At 44.0% G+C, this 21163-nt stretch overlaps 1 protein-coding gene across 1 annotated transcript in view; it reads left to right on the forward strand.

Annotated features, from left to right (window-relative positions):
• The window catches only part of LOC308273603 (phosphatase and actin regulator 1-like), a gene marked incomplete at both ends in the record, with an annotated part of 491535 nt that overhangs the window by 312403 nt on the left and 157969 nt on the right, over positions 1-21163 (forward strand). Inside the window, one exon of the mRNA XM_080710811.1 lies at positions 12390-12554. Coding sequence (XP_080566937.1) covers positions 12390-12554 — 165 coding nt within the window. The remainder of the gene's footprint in view (positions 1-12389; positions 12555-21163) is intronic.

The following is a 21163-nucleotide window of genomic DNA, read 5'->3' on the forward strand; positions in this document are numbered from 1 at the left end:
TTTTATACCTGTGTAGCAGGAATGTTCAAAGATCTAATGATATTGATGTAAAAGCACTTAGAATTAAGCACTGTGTGAGCAGGATATAAGAATCTCCAAGGATTTGAGGGGCTTGGAGATGATACACATCACTGAAGCAGGGCTTCACTTTCTTGGCTCTTCCTTCTTGGTCATGAAGGCCAAGGATGTGTGGAGTTGGCAAGACAGAAGTAAGATTCTAAGCTTCTTTAATAAGGCTGCAAGTATGTTTCTCAAAGTGTGATTTTCAGAACACTGGCAGCAATATTACCTGGGCCACTACTTAGGCATTCCCATTCCTGGAGCACCGGGTCAGAAATGGAAATGAAGGATCAAAATTTTCAACAGGATGCCAGGCATGGTGGTACACACCTGTAATCCTGGTACTTGAGAGGCTGAGACAAGAGGAATGCATGTTTGAAGCCACCCTCAGCAATTTAGGGAGGCCCTCAGCGACTTAGTGAGAACCTTTTTAGAAATAAAATAGATCTGAGGGTATAGCTCAGAGGTAGACTATCCCTGGGTTCAACCACAGTAGCATACACACACAAACAATTTTTAAATGCACTTTAGTTAAAATCCTTACAAATAATAACATTTGAGATCTTCTAGGAGACTCAACACAATTCAGACCCTCTGAACCTTCTTAAGTTCATGTCATTCATTCCCTAAAAGACTTGCAAGGGACTAAGTGATACAGAACCTCACCCTTGTAGAAACCTTATTGGCCAATTGGTCTTCCTGGTACCAGAGGAGAATTTCTATGTTTAGACAACTCTTACTGAGTCCGTTCTTCAGGCCCTAAAGGATACTTTGAGTGTATACTTGTGATAGTCAACATTCTGTTGCTGTGAGAAGATATTTAAGACAGTCAGTTTATAAGGAGGAAAGGTTCTTCTTGGCTCATGGTGTCAAAGGTTTCAGTCCATGGTCACTTGGCTCTGTTGTGTCTGGGCCTGTGGTGAAGCAGAACATCTTGGCAGGGAGTGTGTGGTGCAGCAAAGATACACATCTGATGGCTGCAAGTATCAATGAGAAAGAAGAAGAGGCTGGGACTCACAGTAGTCCCTTAAAGGACACGCCCTCAATGACCTCACTCACTATTCCCTGCCTCCTGAAGGTTCCACCAGGTAGAACCACACCCTCAATACATGAGCTTTGGGGGGAACACTTAAGATCCAAACCACAACACCTCCTAATTCTTATACATCACTATTATCCCCATTTTAGAGGAAGCTATGAAACATTTTTGAAATCACACAGTGAATTTGTTTGAAACATTTTGCTTGCCAAAAAGGGAGAGCCTAACCAACCTAACTAAAGTGAGATAGGGAATTTATTGGCTCATGCTCAGAGAATGACCAGCTTCTTGATGGTTTCAGGCATAGCTGAATCCAGGGCTCTAAATGATGTTACTAGGCCTCAGACTCACCCGAGTCATGCTCAGTTATTTTTCCTTCTGTCTTACCTCCGTGTTCAGGCAGCCTCTCCTTCCAAAGTGGCAGAAAGCCAGCAGCAGTCTACTGAAGGATAGGTAGGCACACTATGGGCTGAGGGCCAGCTGCCTGTTTTGTAAATAAAGTTTTATTGGAACATAGTCATGCCCATTTGTATATGACAGTCTCTGGCTGTTTTCATGCTACGGTAGCAGAGTTGAGCACTTATAAGACTTATGTATGGTACCATAGAGACCAAGTATTTACCGTGTGGTATGATAAAAAGAATTTGCTGACCCCTGCAGAAGAAAACAGGGTGTGTTGAGGTTTAAGTCCAATCTGAAAGGCACTATTTAACTGCAGAATAAGAGACCCTAGGGTCTGAGGTTTTTAGATGAATGAAGTGTCTACGTTATTTAAAGATTGTTGCTTTGGATTAACAGAATGCCTTACAAGTTCATTTACAATCCAAACAAACTAGTTCCTTTCCCAATGCAGCTGTATTCTAAAGATTCAATGAGGAAGAAGGATGTTTTATAAGATTTTGTAACCAATACATGTGTTAGTGATTAAAGGTTAGATTCCTGGGAGATGAAACAGGAATTTTGTATTGAGTATCCCAGGAAGAGAACGCTGTTGATAGTATCTAATGTTTTAATAAATGTAACACAGACCCTTCATAATTTTAGATTTAGATAGGACCTTTCCCCCTACCTTTCCGGTCTGTTAGCACTGTCCCTTGTTCCTTGCCTGCCTGTGGTCATGGAATAGAAATAACCTCATCTTTCCAATGTAGTACTTAGAAAATACAGAGTAGTTGACATAATAGGATTGTTTCTTCTTAGAGTTTATAGACTTCCATATAGAGATCCTTTGAATAACAACCAAGGCAGAATGAAAGTATTTACATGTGTGGCCCCTGCTCTATCTATGCTTCCAACCCATCTAACGTACAGTCTCAATTGACACAGCATGTCCATCAATAACCCCAGTGAAATCCGGACTTGCCTCCCACTGCCTGGCCAAGCTCCTTGCTCACCCCTGAATGAATCTCTGTGGGAAGAGGTTGGAGAATGCAATGCTCTGATTGGCTGCACAGAGCACGTGCCCACCTAGTGTCAGGATTGAGATGAGTTCCTCCTGAGCTCGATGAACTGGGAAGAACAGAGGGCTGACTTCTAAGGAAGACCAGGGAGCCTTTGCCACTTGCTGGGAGGCCAAAAAAGACCCTGTACCCACCAACCACTACTAGGTGGCAGGTTTGAACCTACTTCCTCTTGGTTTCAAAACTGACATTCTTTCCATGATACAATATGTGGCATTTTCTAACTGAAGCAGATTTGAGCCTGTTGTGGTCACTTGCTGAGTTACTACTGTAGACCGTGGCGCAGGTGCTTAGTAAAGAATGCCCTCCTGGCTCCCAATGACCAAGTGACCTAGCGTGAGAATCCTCCAGGGCACCCACACACAGGTCTACATAGATATTTGGCATGGTAGGGTAACACAAAGCCGCTTTCCCCTTTCTAGAGTAGGACCAATTTATATTTATGTCTCTTTTGTATAATTTTCAAAAACTGTCTTCATCCCTGAAGCCTTCTTACCAATAGGTCAGTAATATAGAGATTTAAAAAGCCGGACATTGCCAGGAGTGGTGGTACACGCTTGAAATCTCTGCTCTTGGGAGGCTGAGAGGATCGCACAGGTTCAAAGCCAGCCTCAGCTACTTAGTGAGGCTCTCGGCAACTTAGTGAGACCTGTTTCCAAATAAAATATAAAATAGGTCTGAGAGTATAGCCCATAGGTAGAAAGCCTCTGTGTTCCACCCCCAGTACCACCAATAAATAAATAAATAAATAGCCAGACATTCAGATAGTGGTAAGATATGCCTGAAAGTAGACAAATCTTAAAAGTATGTGTTTACTTTCTTCTAAGAAATTACTTCTTCCTATCTGTTAGTGGCTCCTCAGATTCCCCAACTATAAAATGGGAGCTGGGCATGGTGGCATACAACTGCACTTGGAAGGCTGAGGCAAGAGGATTGCAGGTGGGAGGCTAGCCTTAGCAACTTAGCCAGGCTCTCAGCAACCTAGCAACACCCTGTTTCAAAATAAGAAATGATACAGCGCTGGGGCATGGCTCAGAAGTAAAATACCTCTGGGTTCAAGCCTCAGTACCAAAATAAATATGGGCATAATATGTAACATTACCTCCTAAGAGTACCATGGGGATTACATAAGGAAATACAGGTGCTTAGGTGAGTGAGTGCCTGGCCCACGCCTAGTGACTGAAGACTGTTATTAATACTGCCATCGTTTTTGTCATTGTCTTATCTTTCCACCGCTTTGATGAATACTTGAGGCAAGTCAGTCGATAAGGAGGAAACATTTATTTTGGCACAGTCCCAGAGGTTCCCACCCATGGTCTCTTGGGCCCAGTGCTTTGTTCCTGGGGTGGCACAGCACATCACAGCAGAGGCACAAGGCAGAGGAAACCGTTCACCTCAGGGCGACCTGGAAACGGTGAGAGGATGAGGTCAATATGGGTGTCACACCTCCAACGGCCCGACCGCCTCCAACCAGGCCCATCTCTTAAAGGTTCCACCACAGACTAGAGACCAAGCTTTTAGCATATAGACCTATGGAAAACATTCCAGATCTAAACCATACTAGTCATCAACATCACCACCACCACCATCATTATCATCCTCAACATCAATGCCTAAGGAAGCACTGTCCTATTTAGAATGTTCTCTTCTGTTAGGAGGAAGCTGAAAACCCTGTTCAGGGTTAGATCTAGGTCCCCTAAAAGTCCTAGGAGAGTTGCATGTGGAGAGAGATACTGTGACAGCCCCAAGGCCCTGCTGACTCTAGTTGGACATGAGGGGGCACGGACACTGCATCTTCCTTCTTTCCAGTGGCTCAGTGAGAAACTGGATGACTGAGACTGTCTAGACCAACAGAAAGCCAAACTTGGTGCTCTCCTTGAGTGAACTGTGTTTGTGGTACTGGGGATTGAACCCAGGGGCATTCTTCTCTCTGAGCTATACCCCTAGCCCTATTTTATTTTATTATTTTTTTTTTAATTTTGGAAAGGGCCTTACTAAGTAGATGAGGGTCTTGCTAAGTGCTAAGGCTGGTCTTGAACCTGCAATCTTCTCATCTCAGCCTCTCAAGGACTGAAACTATAAGCATGTACCACTGTGGCCATCTTGGATGAGCTTTTTGAAAACCAGGACGCATTAAGAGGAACAGGGTTAAGGATGCCAGCTGAAGAGTCTCCTGCTCACCTCCTGGCACCAGGCACCCTTGGAGACCCCCAAGAGCGATCCCAGGATAGTGCGAGGGGTAGAGTTCAGGATACCAGCAGGCAGAGGATCTTTGGTTCATGGTGATCAGAAATCTACAAAGTCAGTATTATCTTTACTGCATTTCTACAGTACAGAGAAAGGAAAAGCATCTCCAACTCTGTTTCTTGCTATGGATAAAACAAAATCCAGTCCTTCTAGGTCTGGTCTCTTAAAGTGGCTTGTCTTGGATGCCAGTGCTGGAGAGACCCCAGGCGATGCCTGGCTCAGGCCTCCCTCTCCCCTTGGCTCCCTGAATCAGCTCAGCCGCCCAGCTTCCTACCTTTTGATGCAGCATCCCTAGTACTGGCGGTGGACATCTGAGCTGATTCATGTCTAAGTGAGCACTCTCCCCAGACAGCGTCTCTCTCCTCAGCCGCCCGCAGATGTCACTTTTGAGACAGAACAGAGGGCTTGCGCAAAGCAGCCTTCGTGTGATCTGTGTCAAAAGGTGGCTGCCTTCAAAAACCCCTCTGGGCCCCGGCCCTCCCCGCCGCTTACCTTCTTCCTGTTCTCTCTTCTGCTCCCGTACTAGGAGACCACTTCCTCCTTAGCGCCCTTTTGTCTTTCTTTCTTTTCCAGCTATATTCACAAGTTGGCCTCCTGCTTTACTCCTGAGGCTCACAGTTTGATTATGTGATGGCAAGACAGCCAGGATGAGAGCTAGGCCCTGACGTCAGATGAATTGCTGAAAAATGTAAAATGGGTGATTAGGCTATAAGTCAATTAAACCTAATGTATGCAGTCCAGTACGCTCAATAATCTTCTGTACTTAAAGGCTAAACATCTTGAATTTAATAATGTACTCATTAAGGATTCATTTAACTGGAGTTATAATTATACCTTTATAATGCTCACTCTGCTCCTTGCCACTCCAGGGCTTTCAAAGACACTCCTAATTGACTATAATTATTTTAATGTGGCAGTTTCAGAATAATTTTTATCCGTTTCTTAAAGATGTGGTTGTGAAACAGTCTAGTGGCACATTTTTCTTAAGATGTATTGTGATATTTATTTCCTCATCTCTCAAGACATAGGTTAATGGGTAGAGTCAAGTACAACCCTTTAGCCAGGCGTGGCAGCACATATCTGCAATCCCAGGGCTTGTGGGGCTGAGATAGGAAGCACACAGGTTTGAGACCAGCCTCAGCAACATAGTGAGACCCTCATCCACTTAGCAAGACCTTGTTTCAAACTAAAAAATAAAAAGGGCTGGTAATGTAGCTCAGAGATAGAATGCCCCTAGATTCAATCCCAGTCACACACACACACACACACACACACACACACACATACACACACACCAGACCTGCCATTATTTAATAAGTTGGAATTGAACCAACTATGGAAAACAAATTGAATGCCAAATAATCTTTCTCTTCCTTTTTAAAACGATTCTGCACATTAGACTATATGGTTTGGGTTGGCTGGACTCCAAAATACTCAAACTGGATATTTAAAAAATTTTACATTTTGTGTCTTGGGCTGTTGGGGGAATCAAAGAAAGACAAAAACTTTCCAACCAAATGCAGATACAGACATATACAGAAACTTGGCAATTAATTTAGTGGTTTGATGGCCTCCAGCAGCTCCTTGGGGTCTGGAAATATTCAGGGGAGCCTGGTGCTACAGGAAGTGTAGGGGCTGCTACATGTGTTTGAGTACTAGAAGATATTTGTAAGCAGGCCTCTCAGGTTGAGGTTCCTGAAGGCAAAGGAAGAAAATTAAGAATTTTTGTTGTAAGTAGTGGGAAGCCATTGACAGTTCCTGGGAAGCACCGGCTTCTAGAAGAATAGTCTAGAAATAGTATGAAACAGAGGTTTGCAGACAGGAGACTGGGCTTGGGGATATATATCTGGAGACAGTAAAATCTGGGCAAGCAACAATAACATAGTACACGAAGGTGGGAGATGCAGGTAAGTGACGGACTTGAAGAATGAGGTCTCTTGCCTCTGTCAATGTCATGTCCTTTGTGGACTCAAAGCCTCCTTGCTGGACTTCCTACTGTGGCCACTACCTATCTTGCTGCATCAGTCATCTTTCCATCACTGAAACAAATGCCTGGGATCATCATCTTAAAAAGAAAAAAGGTTTATTTTTAGCTCATAGTTTTGGGGGGCCTGGCCCCTGCCTTTAGGTCTTCAGTGGGGGAGCATGGGGGTTGCATATGGTAGAGCAAAATTGTTCACATTTGGGAGGAGAAGAAAGGCAGGAAGAGGAGGTGCTAGGGTACCACAGTCTCTTTCAAGGGCACGCCCCCAGTGACCAGAAGACCTTCCAGTGGGCAGGAGGTTCCAACACCTTCCAATAGCGCCACGCTAGGAACCAAACCAGCATGGTCACTTAGCACCTGCGTCATTGGAGGCATCCCAGGTCTAAAGGATAGCAGTGGCTGTGCCTGGCTGCTGGCACCATAGAAGGAACACCAATTCAATCTAAAAAGAGTGGTGTCCACATTTATGGTCATTCCAGAGCCCATTTACTTGTCTGATTCAGCTTCCTTTGCATTTATTATTATAGGTTCTTTAAAAAAAAAGAAGTATTATTTTACCATAATTCTTAGCCACTCTGCAAGCCAAATAGACTTAAAATTTTCTGAGTTTTTATTTTCTTCCTACAGCTTCCAATAATGTATTAGCCTTCTGTCGCTGTGACAAAATACCTGAGAAAATCAACTTAAAAGAAGAAAGGGTTTCTTTTGGCTCACAGTTTCCGAGGTTTTAGTCTGTGGTCACATGGCTCTGTTGCTTAGGGGCCAGACAGACATCATGGCAAGGAGGGCGTGGTGGAGCAAGGAGGTCACCTAATGGTGGACAGGAAGCAAAAACACAGACAGGGAGGGGCTGGGGTCCCGATATCATCTTCAAGGACAGAGCCCAATGGGCTATCCTTCATCTAGGCCTCACCTTTCAAAGGTTCCACAACCTCCCAGGAGTGCCAAGGACTGGCCACCAAACCTTCAACACATAAGACTTGGAGATCCACACAATAGCCATCTAATTTACCCACGGATGCTGGATTAATCTCCTTAAGGCCTGCATTTGGTCTATGTCATTTGTGATCAGAAACCTCAACTGAAACTGTCAATCACACAGCATAAAGTCTTCTGATGACTAAAACCCCTTTCTATACTTTGAGCCCACCTCCTCTAGTCTCTAAGAACACATTTCATACATGTCTCAACCTCTTTCCAGTATCTTTCATCTCTCATTCTTCAGTGTGTTGTGCAGCTCATCCTGCAGAAGAGAAGGAAGCTCTCCTTTCCCACCCTGGCCAATTTTCTCTCAGTAGTTCTCCATTATCTTGGCACATTTAAAAAAAAAAAAAACAGTGTTGTCTGGCTCCAAAGTCTTTTTCATTAAGCTAATGTCCTATTCCTTTTTTTCCTTTTATCATCTACGTTCTTTAAACCATGTAAAATTGGCATATTTATTTAGCCATGAAAACCAAAAAGGTTAGCCATTCTTTCTTTCTAATGTGTATTTAGCCAGAAAGTTCCCAATCTGCTGTTCTGCCACATGGATCAACCCCCCCCCACTCTCTGTGTCTGTCTGTCTGTCTGTCTGTCTGTCTGTCTGTCTCTCTCTCTCTCTCTCTCTCTCTCTCTCTCTCCTCTCTCTCCTCTCTTCTCTCTCCACTCTCCCCTCTCCCTTCTCTCTTTTCTCTCTCTCCCTCTTTTCTCTCTCCTCTCTCTCTCTCTCTCTCTCTCTCTCTCTCTCTCTCTCTCTCTCTCTCTCTGCTTCTATCACTACTTGACCTGCATCTTTGTTAACTTGAATATAATGGCCTCTTTTCTATCATCCATTTCTTGATATTCCAATTCAACTCCCCTGTGCAGCCACAGTGATAGTCCTAAGGAACAGGTCTGATCACATCCTGATCCTGTACCATCTCCAACCAGTTGACTCTCACTCTGAAATTAAAACTGGACCTCTTCCTCCAGGTATTCTGGATCCTCCCCTTTTCTGGACTCCACTCAATTTTTGACCCCCCAATACATATCTCCTACTATACTGTGTATTTCAACTCGGTGTTTAGTGTCTGTCCCACTTCCCCAGGTAAACTCCACAAGTCAGGGGTTTTTTTTTTTCTCTATTTTTTACTGGTAGGCCTATATCTGGTACAAAGTAAGCACTCAGAACCTATTTGTTGAATGTAATCATGTCAATTTCCCATTCTCATCCTTTGCCCTCTGCTTTAGGATGAAACTCAAATGTCCAACAAAACTCACCAAGTGCCCCTGGAAGCCAGCTCCAGGCTTTGCCCACCACCAGCTCCACATTTCACTTAGGATAACTGACTTGTGAGACTCGTTTGGTCCCTGGAAGTCCCTAACCATGTCATGTTCTTCTGATCCATTTCTTCCCCTTAAAAACCTAGTCACACAGGACCTCCCTTAGGTCTTCTTGGACACCATGAAGCAGAATTATATACTGTCTCCTCTCTGCCCTTTGGGGTTTTGCCTCATTGTCTCTGTTGAGGTGCTTTGCATGCACCTCAGTTCTTCTGTTTGTCTTCCCCAGAAATGACCAGGATTAAGTGGTCCCATAATCAGATGTTTAGAAGGAGGAGCTTTCCATGCATCAAACCGTATTTCGACAGCCCCCATCTTATGAACGTTTGACTTACGATGTTTCAGCTTTCTGCTGGTGCTAAGTGATATGCGTTCAGCAGAGATTACGCTTTGAATCTGAAATTCAGATCCTTTCTGAGGCTGGTGATATTCAGGCAGATCCTCCCTCAAGACACTGGGCAGGGGCAGCGACCTCAGTTCCCGGCCAGCCCTGCTGTCCCCACCAGTGCTCCACAGTGTGCTGGGTGCTAAGCTAGGGTGTTTGGGAGGTTGTGTGTGGACATTGCATTTTCAACTTAGATTAGTTTCATTTTACCAAAGGTCTCTCAGGAATTAACCCCATCCTAAGTCGAGGAGGATCTGCAGTCAGGAATTTAAGTGTTATCTTTGTTGCACCGTATCCAAATAATTGCTGTGCTCACCCATTCCACCGCTATGAATCTGGGAATTGGGAATTAGCTACTTCCTGTCCATCAGATCTGTCAGTCACTAAGTCAGATAGATGACTAAGCTTGCTTTGAACCCCTCTTCCCAAGCCCTACTTCTTTTCAAACCTTTTACCAAGCACGCTTGGCAACTTATCTTTGTCTTCAATTCTACCACGGAGCTCTGCCGGGCACATGGTCCAGGCTCCGTATCTATTGAACGAAGGGACCTTCCAAGTGAGAAGCACTTTTAGACCATCACAGGCAAGCCCTCAGCCCACAAGACTGAGCTTGCAAGGGCTGTATAGGTTGCAGAAGTCCAGGTGGTTTTCCCAAAGACCAACATTTGAGGCCAAATACGATAATGATTTGGGATTTGCCACAGCGTTCAGTATGATTTTGCTTTCTGGAAAGTTAAGTTCTTTCCACCCCCTTGATTTTGCTAAGGAAGTTATTTTCTCTGATTGTGCTCATCTTAGAAATTCAAGTTGGGTTATATTTAGCTCACTGGAATATGTAAATACTCGTGGAACTTGGAAAAGAGTCCATTTTATTCTCTGTGGTTAAAAAAAGGCTGAGATGGTTGTGATCTTTAAGGAAATATCCACAACCCTTCCTTCTAAAGAAATACTGGAAGTCACTGGGCATGGTAGTAACATGCCTACCTGTACTCCTAGTACGTGGGAAGCGGAGACCAGAGGATTGCAGGTTTGAGACCAGCCTCTGCAACCTAAGCACTCAGCACCTTAGCAAGACCCTGTTTCAAAATAAAAATAAAATAAAATTAGGCTAGGTTTGTAGCTCAGAGGCAGAGGGCTCCTGGGTTCAATCCCTAGTATGAAAATAAAAAGTATTGAAAGGCTTAATATTCATATATTTCTTTAACAGGATACCTTATAAATAGAAAATATTTTTCTTTTTTCTTTCTTCTTTCTTTCTTTCCTTCCTTCTTTCTCTTTATTTTGCAATACTGGGGATTGAATCCAGAGGCATTCTACCTCTGAACTACACACCCAACCCTATTTTTAACTCTTTGTTTTGATACAGAGTCTCACTAAGTTTTGTGGAGGGCCTCACTAAATAGCTGAGGCTAGCTGCGAACCCACGATCCTCCTATCTCAGCCTCCCAAGTACTGGGATTACAAGTATGCACCACCATGTCCGTCTTGGAAACATTTTTGGGGGGCTCACAGTTTTGGAGGTTTTGGTCTGTGACTGATTGCTTCGATTTCTACAGGCTTGTAGTGAGGCAGAACATCATGAAGGAAGTGGATGGCAGGACAAACTCATGGTGGGGAAGCCAAAGGGAAAATTGAAGAGAAAGTTACGAGGGTCCCATATTCACTTCAGGAATACACCCTTGATAACCTATGGCATTTCATTTGACCCCATCTCTTAAAGGTGTGACTGGCTGCAGACCAAGCCTTTAACACATGGACTTAACACACAGGCTTGGAGGAATTCCAGCTCCAAACTATAGGATTCTGCAAATGTTATGTTATTGAAATTGGTCTAGATATTCTCTAAAGATACTCCCAGCTGCCAATTTCTGAGTTTTTTTGTTTTTAAAAAGCAAAATTTTAGCTGGGCGTGGTGGCGCACACTTGTAATCCCCGCGCTTGGGAGGCGGAGACAGGAGGATGGCGCAGGTTCGAAGCCAGCAGCACTGGCTTAAGAGACCCTCTTTCCAAATAAAAAATTAAAATAGGTCTGGGAGTGTAGCCTGGAGGTAGAAGGGCTTCCAGAAACCCCAGTACCACCAAAAAAAAAAGAAAGAAAGAAAGGAAGAAAGAAAGAGAGAAAGAAAGAAAGAAGCAAAATTTGGGGGAAAATAAAAAGCAAAAAAAAAAAAAAAAAAAACACCCTAGAGAAAGTAAGATAGTTGTAAAACCTAATGGAAGTACAAGTGATTCTCAAATTGGTCAATAGCCTTATGGCTACTTCCTTTGCAGACTTTAGCATTTGAGGTCTAGGAAAAGCAGAGTAGCAGGAAGCAGAAAGGAGTGAGTGGTGGATACACTGGTATTGGAAGACAACAGATAAATATTTCCTCCCTCTTTATTTCTTACCAGACAGTGCTATTGTGTCTGCATCCGCCGAGTCTTAGTTGAGAAACTGCTATGCTAATAGGCCCACTGGCTCTCACTGGGCGCTTGGTGTGGGCTTTCCCCGCCTTTTGGGGGAGTCTCTTACTGGAGCTGCTCCCCACCCTAAGGGAGGGAGGGATGAGCAGTTTGGCTGGGGTATCCAGGTGCCGTGGAGCATACCTGTCATTGAGCTGCTATAGCGGCTGAGGTAGGAGGACTACTTGAACTCAGGGTTTCAGGGCCAGTTTGGGCAACAGAGTGAGACCCGGTGCCTTACTTAGGAATGAATGGATTTGCCTGGGTGTTCTGAATCCCCAGGGTCTGGCTGAATGTCCTCAGTCTGTAGAACACACTGGGATGGCTTCCATCCCAAAAAGCAAAGAGAGCGCAAGTCACATGGCTCCTGCTATCTGTAACCATGGAAAATGCTGGCCATCTGTGAAGCTCCTGTTTTAACATTTGTTTTCTCCTCTCTTCATTTCCATCCCTTCCTTGGGGAAAAACAAGCTGAGGAAGTGGAGAGGCTGGCGGCCATGCGCTCCGACTCCCTCGTCCCGGGTACCCACACGCCGCCCATCCGGAGGAGAAGTAAGTTTGCCAACCTGGGAAGGATTTTCAAGCCTTGGAAATGGAGGAAGAAGAAAAGCGAGAAGTTTAAGCACACCTCGGCAGGTAAGACAACTGGTCCTTCGTTCCTCACTGGGCGTGTGCTGACTTCAACTCTGTATCGTAATTGGTAGAATTTAATCACCGTCAGCTGGCCTGAACAAAGAGAAAAGTCAAGCCTTAGAATTGCTCTTGCCTTTAAAAATTCTTCAGTGTGGCTGAGAGTGGCTTTTACATCCCCATGTGTTTTCTTATATCTCAGGGCTGTTTTGAGGTTTTGGGTTTTTTTTTTTTTTCTTCCCCCATTTAAAAGCCACCACTCTTTTTGATCTACGAATAATCTGGTCTTGGAATTCCACATTTGCTGTAATTGAGTGCTTGCATTCTGCTGTCGACAGTCCATTTCTTATTATTCATCCTTATTCTCCCTGCTCCAATCAGATTCAACTCACAGAAGAAAATGAGTTATGCATGGTGCTTGGCAGATAAGAATAAGTTATTTCACGGAGGAAAAAAAAATCTTGAGTAAATGATTCTTGGACAAGGCAGGAACACAAAGAATGGAAATGAGTCATCACTAGAGAGATAAAGATAACTATCCATTTCATAGCTCAGTGAACAGAAATGTGGGGAAGGTCAGCTCAGTCCTGGGGCCAGACTGCCTGGGTTCAGATTAGCTCCAATATTTGCTAATGATAAAAGCGTGCCGAGTTCATTAAAGTCTGTGCCTCAATACCTTACATGAGTTGATATCTATGGAGACTGTATGTGGCAAATTGGGTGGATATTTTTAAATAAGAAAGGGCTTTAGAAGGAAATGTATAGGGATAGAGAGAGAGTTTTTATTTCACCCTCTAGGTTTTGATATGAGACGATGGAAAAAACTGTACAGATTGTGATTTTGTCTTAGTGAGCTTGGGTTGGCTTAACAGAAGGCTACAGACTGGGTGGCCTAAACTAGGGAAACTTACCTCTGACAGTTTTATTTATTTATTATTTATTATTAATTAATTAATTTATTTATTTATTTTGCAGTACTGGGGATGGAAGCCAAGGGCATTCTACCTTTGAGCTACACCCCAGCCCCGTTTTTTATTCATTATTTGGAAACAGGGCCTCACTGAGTTGCAAAGGGCCTAAGTAGCTGAGGCTGTCTGCAAATCACGATCCTCCAGTCTCTGCCTCCCGAATGCCAGGATTACAAGCGTGTACCACCACGCCCAGCTGCTCTGACAGTTTTAGAGTCTTGAAGTCCAGTGTCCATGTGCAGGCGAGGTAGGCTTCATTGTGAGACCTCTTCTCTTGACTGGTACATGGCCACCATCTGGCTGTGCGCTTCCGTGGCCTCTTTTGCATGCAGAGAGAATGAGTCTTCCCTAGGTCTCTTCTGATAAAAACCCTAATATATCATGAAGGCTTCACCCTCTTGCTCTCATCTCACCCTAATTGCCTTCCTAAGAACCTACCTCCAAATACCATCCTGGTGGAGCATAGGGCTTCAACTGTGAACTTGGAAGGGACACAGTCCTAAGCACCATGGTTCTACTTACGTGTCCAGTCACTTCCCACGTCTATAGCAAGGCTTCCGTTTCCTTTTTCCTCTACAGCCTCAACAACTCAACCTGCTTTCTTGTCCATTCAGAATCTTCACCTCCTAGCCAGGCGTGATGGCACATACTTGTAATCCCAATATTTTGGAGGCCGGGTCAGGAGGATCACAGGCTCAAGGGCAGTCTCAGAAACTTAGCAAGACCTTCAACAACTCTGAGAGGCCCTGTATCAAAATGTAAAACTTAAGTAAAGGGGGGAGTATAGCTCAGATATAGAATGTCCCTAGGTTCGCCGGGCGTGGTGGCGCACGCTTGTAATCCCCGCGCTTGGGAGGCAGAGACAGGAGGATCGCGCAGGTTCGAAGCCAGCCGTGCGCTGGCTTAGGAGACCCTGTTTCCAAAATGAAAATGTAAAAATAGGTCTGGGAGTGTAGCCCCGAGGTAGAAGGGCTTCCAGGAACCCCAGTACCAAAAAAAAAAAAAAAAAGAATGTCCCTAGGTTCAATCTCCAGTACCACAAAAAAAGAAAAGTTCATTACATTCTTTATTTCATGGATTTTCTCTTCCTCTGTCTTGTCCCCAAATTAACCCTGAAATAGGAGATGATTCACTTCTTATACCTGAGCTTAAGCCCAAAGATCTGAGAATCTTTCTGACAATCACTTTGGGAAAAGAAAGAAAGTAAAAGACAGAGAAAAGCTGAAGAATGCTTAACATTGTAAGCAGTGCTCAGTGATGGACACCCTCAATTCTGTTTCTTAGATAGAAGCTCCAACATTTTGTTGATATAATTTTTTAAATTTCTGAGATGAGAATGAACATCTGTTTTCATGCCATCTCTAAATCATGGCTTCTTTGACCAAGACCCTTTACCCTAACTCGGGTTCTCCACTTTTTTGGGCAGGTCATTGTACTGATTGTCTAAAGTGTAATGTAGGTCATTCACGTGTTTCTAAAAAAGCTCTGAATGATTTGCAGGTGAGCAAACTGCAAATGAGGACCCCCGCTGAGGAAGGACAGAAAAGGCTAGCTCGGTCATTGGATAATAGGTACCAAAATGCAGTTCGAAGTAAGGAATAAGTTCTGGTGTTCCGCAGCACAGTAGGGTGACTGTTGCTTGCAACAACCTATTCTATATTTTATAAAGGACTAAGAGGACTTCAGAGCTTCCCAACGCAAAGAAATGATAAGCTTGTAAGGAGAAGGAAGTGCCAATGACTCTGATTGGATCATTACACATGTATACACATATGAATCAAATTGCCACGCTTTATCATACAAACATGTGCAATTATTATGTACCCATTAAAATGAAAATAAACAAGGAAGAAACCTAAAAGAATGAAATATGTTCTGTAGGCAAAGTCACGTGTAAGACACCTGAAGTGGAAATTAAATGGGAATGTTCTATAAGCACTAAAAAAAATAATAATCCCCTCCTGACTTTGCTCTGCAAAGTAATAAATTAAGTAAATATACAAGAGGATTGACTTTTTTGTGTGCAGGGGAATGTTCATTGGTTTGTCAGCTTTAGCTGGTATGTGTTATGTTTGTCTTACATGTGTGGTTGTTAAGGGATTATTCGATGACGGTGTTGAAGATGGTCAGGCATACGTATTTAGACCCACTCACCGCAGCGGGTGTAGGGGCCTCTGCTGCGGGGCCTCTCAGTAGAGGAGAGAGATTAGACTCAACCGGGGAAGCAGGGATTTACAGTCCAGGAGTGGTGAAGAGATTACTGAGGTGGAAAATTACTGAGAGGAAACGGCAAGAGAAAGAGGGTTCTGGCTGAATCTGCCTAACAGGATTTTTGCTAGAACACACCAGGATGGCCAAATATTGCCTGGGGATGGGAGAAGATGGGGAACCCGATTAGATACCAGGGATGATCAGATATGAGGGTGGGAATTCTGGTTAAACCGATTTATCAGGATCCATGCTAAAATTGGATGGTGCAGTAAGGAACACAGGAGTCCAAAGTCAAGCCTAGTACAGAAGGAGTTCAGAGGACCCTGAGCAGAGTTTGATTAATAACGAAATCCTTATCAGTATATATAATATTTCTTTGGTGCTACTGGGGTTCCTGGAAAGCCCTTCTACCTCCAGGCTACCCTCCCAAACCTATTTTATATTTTTATTTGGAAACAGGGTCTCCTAAGCCAGCGCGGCTGGCTTCAAACCTGCGCCATCCTCCTGTCTCCGCCTCCTAAGCACGGGGATTACAAGTGTGCGCCACCACACCTGGCTAGTCTATATAATATTAATCTGATCATCTGGACAATAATGACCACAATTTTATTTTTTTAATTTTTTTTGCGGTACTGGGGATGGAACCCAGAGGCATTCGACCTCCAAGCTACACCCCCATCCCTGTCTTTTTTTTTTATCCTTTATTTTGAAACAGGGTGTCACTGAGTTGCAAAGGGCCTCACTAAGTAGTAGCTGAGACTGTTCGCGAACCGTGATCCTCCTGTCTCAACCTCCCGAATGCTGGTATTACAAGCCTGCACCACCACACCCAGCACAATTTTAAATACAAAGAATAATCCAAGCCGAGCCAAGCATGATGGTGCACACCTGTAAACCCAGTACTTGCGAAGCTGAAACAGGAAAATTGTAGGTTTGAGGCCAACCTTAGCAATTTAATAAGACCCTTAGCAACCTGATAAAATTCTGTTTCAAAACAAAAAATAAAGCCGGGCGTGGTGGCGCACGCTTGTAATCCCCGCGCTTGGGAGGCAGAGACAGGAGGATCGCGCAGGTTTGAAGCCAGCCGCGCGCACTGGCTTGGGAGACCCTGTTTCCAAATAAAAATGTAAAAATAGGTCTGGGAGTGTAGCCCGGAGGTAGAAGGGCTTCCAGGAACCCCAGTACCACCAAAATAAATAAATAAATAAATAAATAAATATAAATAAATAAATAAATATGTTGGGTATGTAACTCAAAAGGTAGAATGCTCCAGGGTTCAGTCTCCTGTACAAAAAAAAAAAAAAGAGAGAGAAAGAAGACCACATATTAAGTTTATATTTGTATTTATATTTAAAATTATATACTTTTTTGAACATACAAAAAGTCCTTGGCCCCTTATAATTTCCACAATTATAATTTGCCATAATTAATTGCACTGTAGTTTCATTGGAACTCAAGTTCCAGGAGTATGAAAGAAAGAGGGGACGGGAGAGAGACAGAGTGTCTTAGTTAATGTGTGTGCATGCCTACAACACCTTCAAAGGTACACCCAGAAGTAGCATTTGCAAGTCCCATAACCATAAGAAAACTGCACTGAACAGTTATGGTTTCAACATTTCCAACCATCTTGGCACCAGTACTTACATGAATTTCTTAAAAAGAGATCTCCATATGTCATGCTGCCCATATATCCTGCAGATTACAAGCTACAGGCTGGTGTCCTTAAAAGGCCTTGAACATTCAGACCCAGAGGCTGAGCCCCAGATGGTGGAGGAAGCACTGTTAGACGAGGATTCACCTTCAGAAGCATCACTGTGCCACTTGCCAGGAGGAGAGCAGTGATTGGTAGAAACTCCAGTGAAGAGTCAAGGGAGACGGTCCCCACCTGTTTCCTCACTTCCTCTCAGCAGCCCTGCCCATGGCCTGTGAGGCCATAAATCGTCAGCATGCCCAGCTTCATGAGCGACAGGTGTTCACAGTGTCTCTATACCTGCCCCAGGAATGAAGAGAGATGATCACATTTTCTATGAAATAGAACAGTGTTTCCCACATAATTAATTGCAATAACATTTTTAAAGTTCTTGGAAAATGGTTGCTTTGTAATGAAGGTTAAACCCAGAGGCATTCTACCTCTGAGCTATACCCCCCAGCAATAGAGGGTTTTTTTTTTTTTTGAAACAAGGTCTCACCAAGTTGTTGAGAGCCTCACTGAGGCTCAAACCTGCAATCTTTCTGTCTCAGCCTCCCAAGCACTGCGATAACAGGCGTGTGCTACCATGCCCAACTATACACCAAATTTTTAAGCCAGTAAAGTATTTCAGCTTGATTCATAGAAAATTAAAGGTTACTTTTTAATCTTTTGCTACAGCTATTAGCAAACCCATTTCATATAGGTGTTAGTGGAATAAGCCATCAGCTCTCAGCCAGGAGTAATTGCTGGCCTTTCCCATTCCACCTGTCAATCACGGCATCAGTCTTTGCTTGAACCAGCCCCAGCCAACTGATAGTAATACTGAAGATGGGAACTTCTTTGGTCCTCAGGGTGAAATCCAAAGACAGTCCTCTTGCATTCGCCTAGTATTTTCTGTATAGCACACTACTTTTTTGTTTGCTTATTTTTGGTTTTGGTGCTAGGAATTGAAACCAAGGGCATTCTACCTCTGAGCTATACCCCTAGCACTTTTTAATTTTTATTTTGAAACCAGGTCTCAGTAGATTGCTCAGGGTCTCCATAAATTGCTGATGCTGGCCTCAAACCTGAAATCCTCCTGTCTGCCTCTCAAATACTGGAATTACAGGTGTGTGACACCACACCTAGCTTGTACAGCCCAATACTGATGGAATGCATTTGTGGACAGAAAAGTCAGAGGTAGTCACATAAGCATAGAGTGCCACCTTCTCATTAACCCCTCTGCATAATTGTCATTTGGTTACAGGCACTGCTTGTTCTGAAATCCTCCAGCGGAGCAAGAGCCAACCCTTCATCCTCTTGGCCTACCTCTTTACCTAGCCTGACTCTCTTCCTTTATTTCTTCCATGAAATCACCCAGAGTTACTGCTGGCATTAACAACCACTAAGTCCCAAGAATTCCTTTCCAGAAAGCTCCTCCATCAAGAATTTTTCCCCTTCAATTAAACTCCTTGAATGGAGAAAATTTAAATTGAATTCTGCCTTAGGACCTGGCATGACAGGCTTCTGGACTCTTCAGGAATTCACCCCTGATACCCAGGATGGCTAGCCCCCATGCTAGTCCAAGATCATTAATTCTTCTCTACTAGGGGTTCCTACCATGCCATGTGATTGGGGAAGATTTATCATTCTTGGTACAGAGAAATAAACCATAAGTTCACATTAAATCTTGTCTCGACCTCCGTTTGTAGTGTGAGACCACTGTTAAGGAACCAAAGTATTACCTGCTATTCAGTAGAATACCAGTTCTGTCCCAGGGAAGGTCTACAGGGTGTCATTAGCATAGCTGCTGAGCTGAAAGTTTACATTCTTCCCACCCAGGTCAGGATATAACACTGAAATGTTGGAAGAAGCGCAATATTGGTTGGGCATTTATATGCCTGAAAGAGAGCTGATAGGCCAGGCGTGGTGGCGCACGCTTGTAATCCCCGCGCTTGGGAGGCGGAGACAGGAGGATCGCGCAGGTTTGAAGCCAGCCACGCTGGCTTAAGAGACCCTTTTTCCAAATAAAAAAAATATATAAAAAAATAGGTCTGGGAGTGTATCCCGGAGGTAGAAGGGTTCCATCCCCAGTACCACCGAGAGAGAGAGAGAGAAGAGAGAGAGAGAGAGAGAGAGAGAGAGAGAGAGAGAGAGGGAGGGAGGGAGAGGGAGGGGTGGGGGGGGCGAGCTGGTAGCGAGCCTCTGCACCCTGGCTTTCACAATCCCTCAATGTCCCTGTAATGACATCTACTTATTCAGCACTGAGATCTTTGACTTCTATAAACCACAGGAAGTTCTCAAAAGATACCAACTTAGCATATGGTATTTATTATGTGCCAGACGTTGTTGTTGCCCATAAAATGATAACAGTGAGAATAGGCAGGGCCAAGAAAAACACAGATAATTAGGACAGCAGTTACAATAAACAATGCATGGTGTGATAGGAGGTTCACGGGGCCCTGAGAACTCTTAAAGAGGCAAAGCCAATGGAGCCACAAGTTGCCAGGAAAGTTTCCTCGAGTGTTGGATGCTTAACCAATGAACGAGGAGTTAAAATGAAAATGTCTTCTCTCCTAGGGGACAGAAGAGAATTTCTCAAAGGCTGGAGAAGAGAGACGTTGGCAATCTATAGCCCAGAGGGTTGCGGGACAGGGCAGCGGGAGTGTTGAGATGAGGACGAAGGGTGGGTACGGGTCTGTCTGCTCTTGAAAACTCTCTGGGAATGTGTTCAGAAGTCTAGATGTTATCCTAACACAACGGGACACTTGAAGGACTGCCTTTTAGACATATCATTCTCTATAATGGGAAAACTTGGAGTGGCACCAAATGTTGTTTTCAAGTTTATAATGTAGCGTCTATATATTTGTGTCTGTAACGAGAGAAGATTTACTTGTGATAGAATTAAGACACCTCATTAACGTCACATCGTGGGGGAATATTAAGTGTTCCTATTGATTCTGGTCTCGAGAAAGCTGGTTAGCAGGTGGTTGATTATAATGTTGGGGAAAGACAGCCCAGACCAAAATAGTGACGACAGGAGCTGAAGGCAAGGAACAGACTGCGAGGCACTTAAGAGGCAGAATGAACAAGACTTGATTACAGATTGGGCACACGAGACGAGGGGAGAATAAAGAACTTCCCTAGGATTTCACACTGAGCAGTTAGCTGGAGGGAAGTGCCACTCACTCCATCAGTAACACTGAAGCAAAGTAGGTTTGTGGAGAAACTGATCCACTTAATTCGAGGCTGTGTTGGCTTCTATGTGATGGTAAAAGAGCAACCACATAGAGAAGATGGAGAATTACTTTACGAACTTTGGCTAAGCTGGGCATGGTGGCTCATTCCCGTACCCTGGTACTTGGAGGCTGAGATTGGAGGACCACAGCTTTGAGGACAGTCTCAGCAACGTAATGAGACCCTTGGCGACTCAATGAGAACCTGTTTCAAAAATAAAAAGTAATATAGGGCTGGAGATGTGGCTCAGAGGTTGAACGCTCTTGGGTTCAATCTCCAGTACAAGAGAAAAGAGAAGTTTGGCTGAGAGGAAGAGGAGAAATATGTAATAATCTTCAGAAGAAGATGTGAGCTTGAGGGGTGTTTTGTTTCAGAGGTGATCTGATGGTCAAGCTGCATGATTTACCTTATCATGGCTCTGAACATGCCAAGGTAAATTAAAACATCAGCAGAGTGATTGGGGAGCTGAGGAAATCCGTGTCCACACATTTTTTTTTAAGGCAAGGACAATTCTCACGACTTGGAGCAAC

Source organism: Muscardinus avellanarius (assembly GCF_963383645.1).
Source record: "Muscardinus avellanarius genome assembly, chromosome: 14".
Classification (NCBI taxonomy): Eukaryota; Metazoa; Chordata; class Mammalia; order Rodentia; family Gliridae; genus Muscardinus; species Muscardinus avellanarius.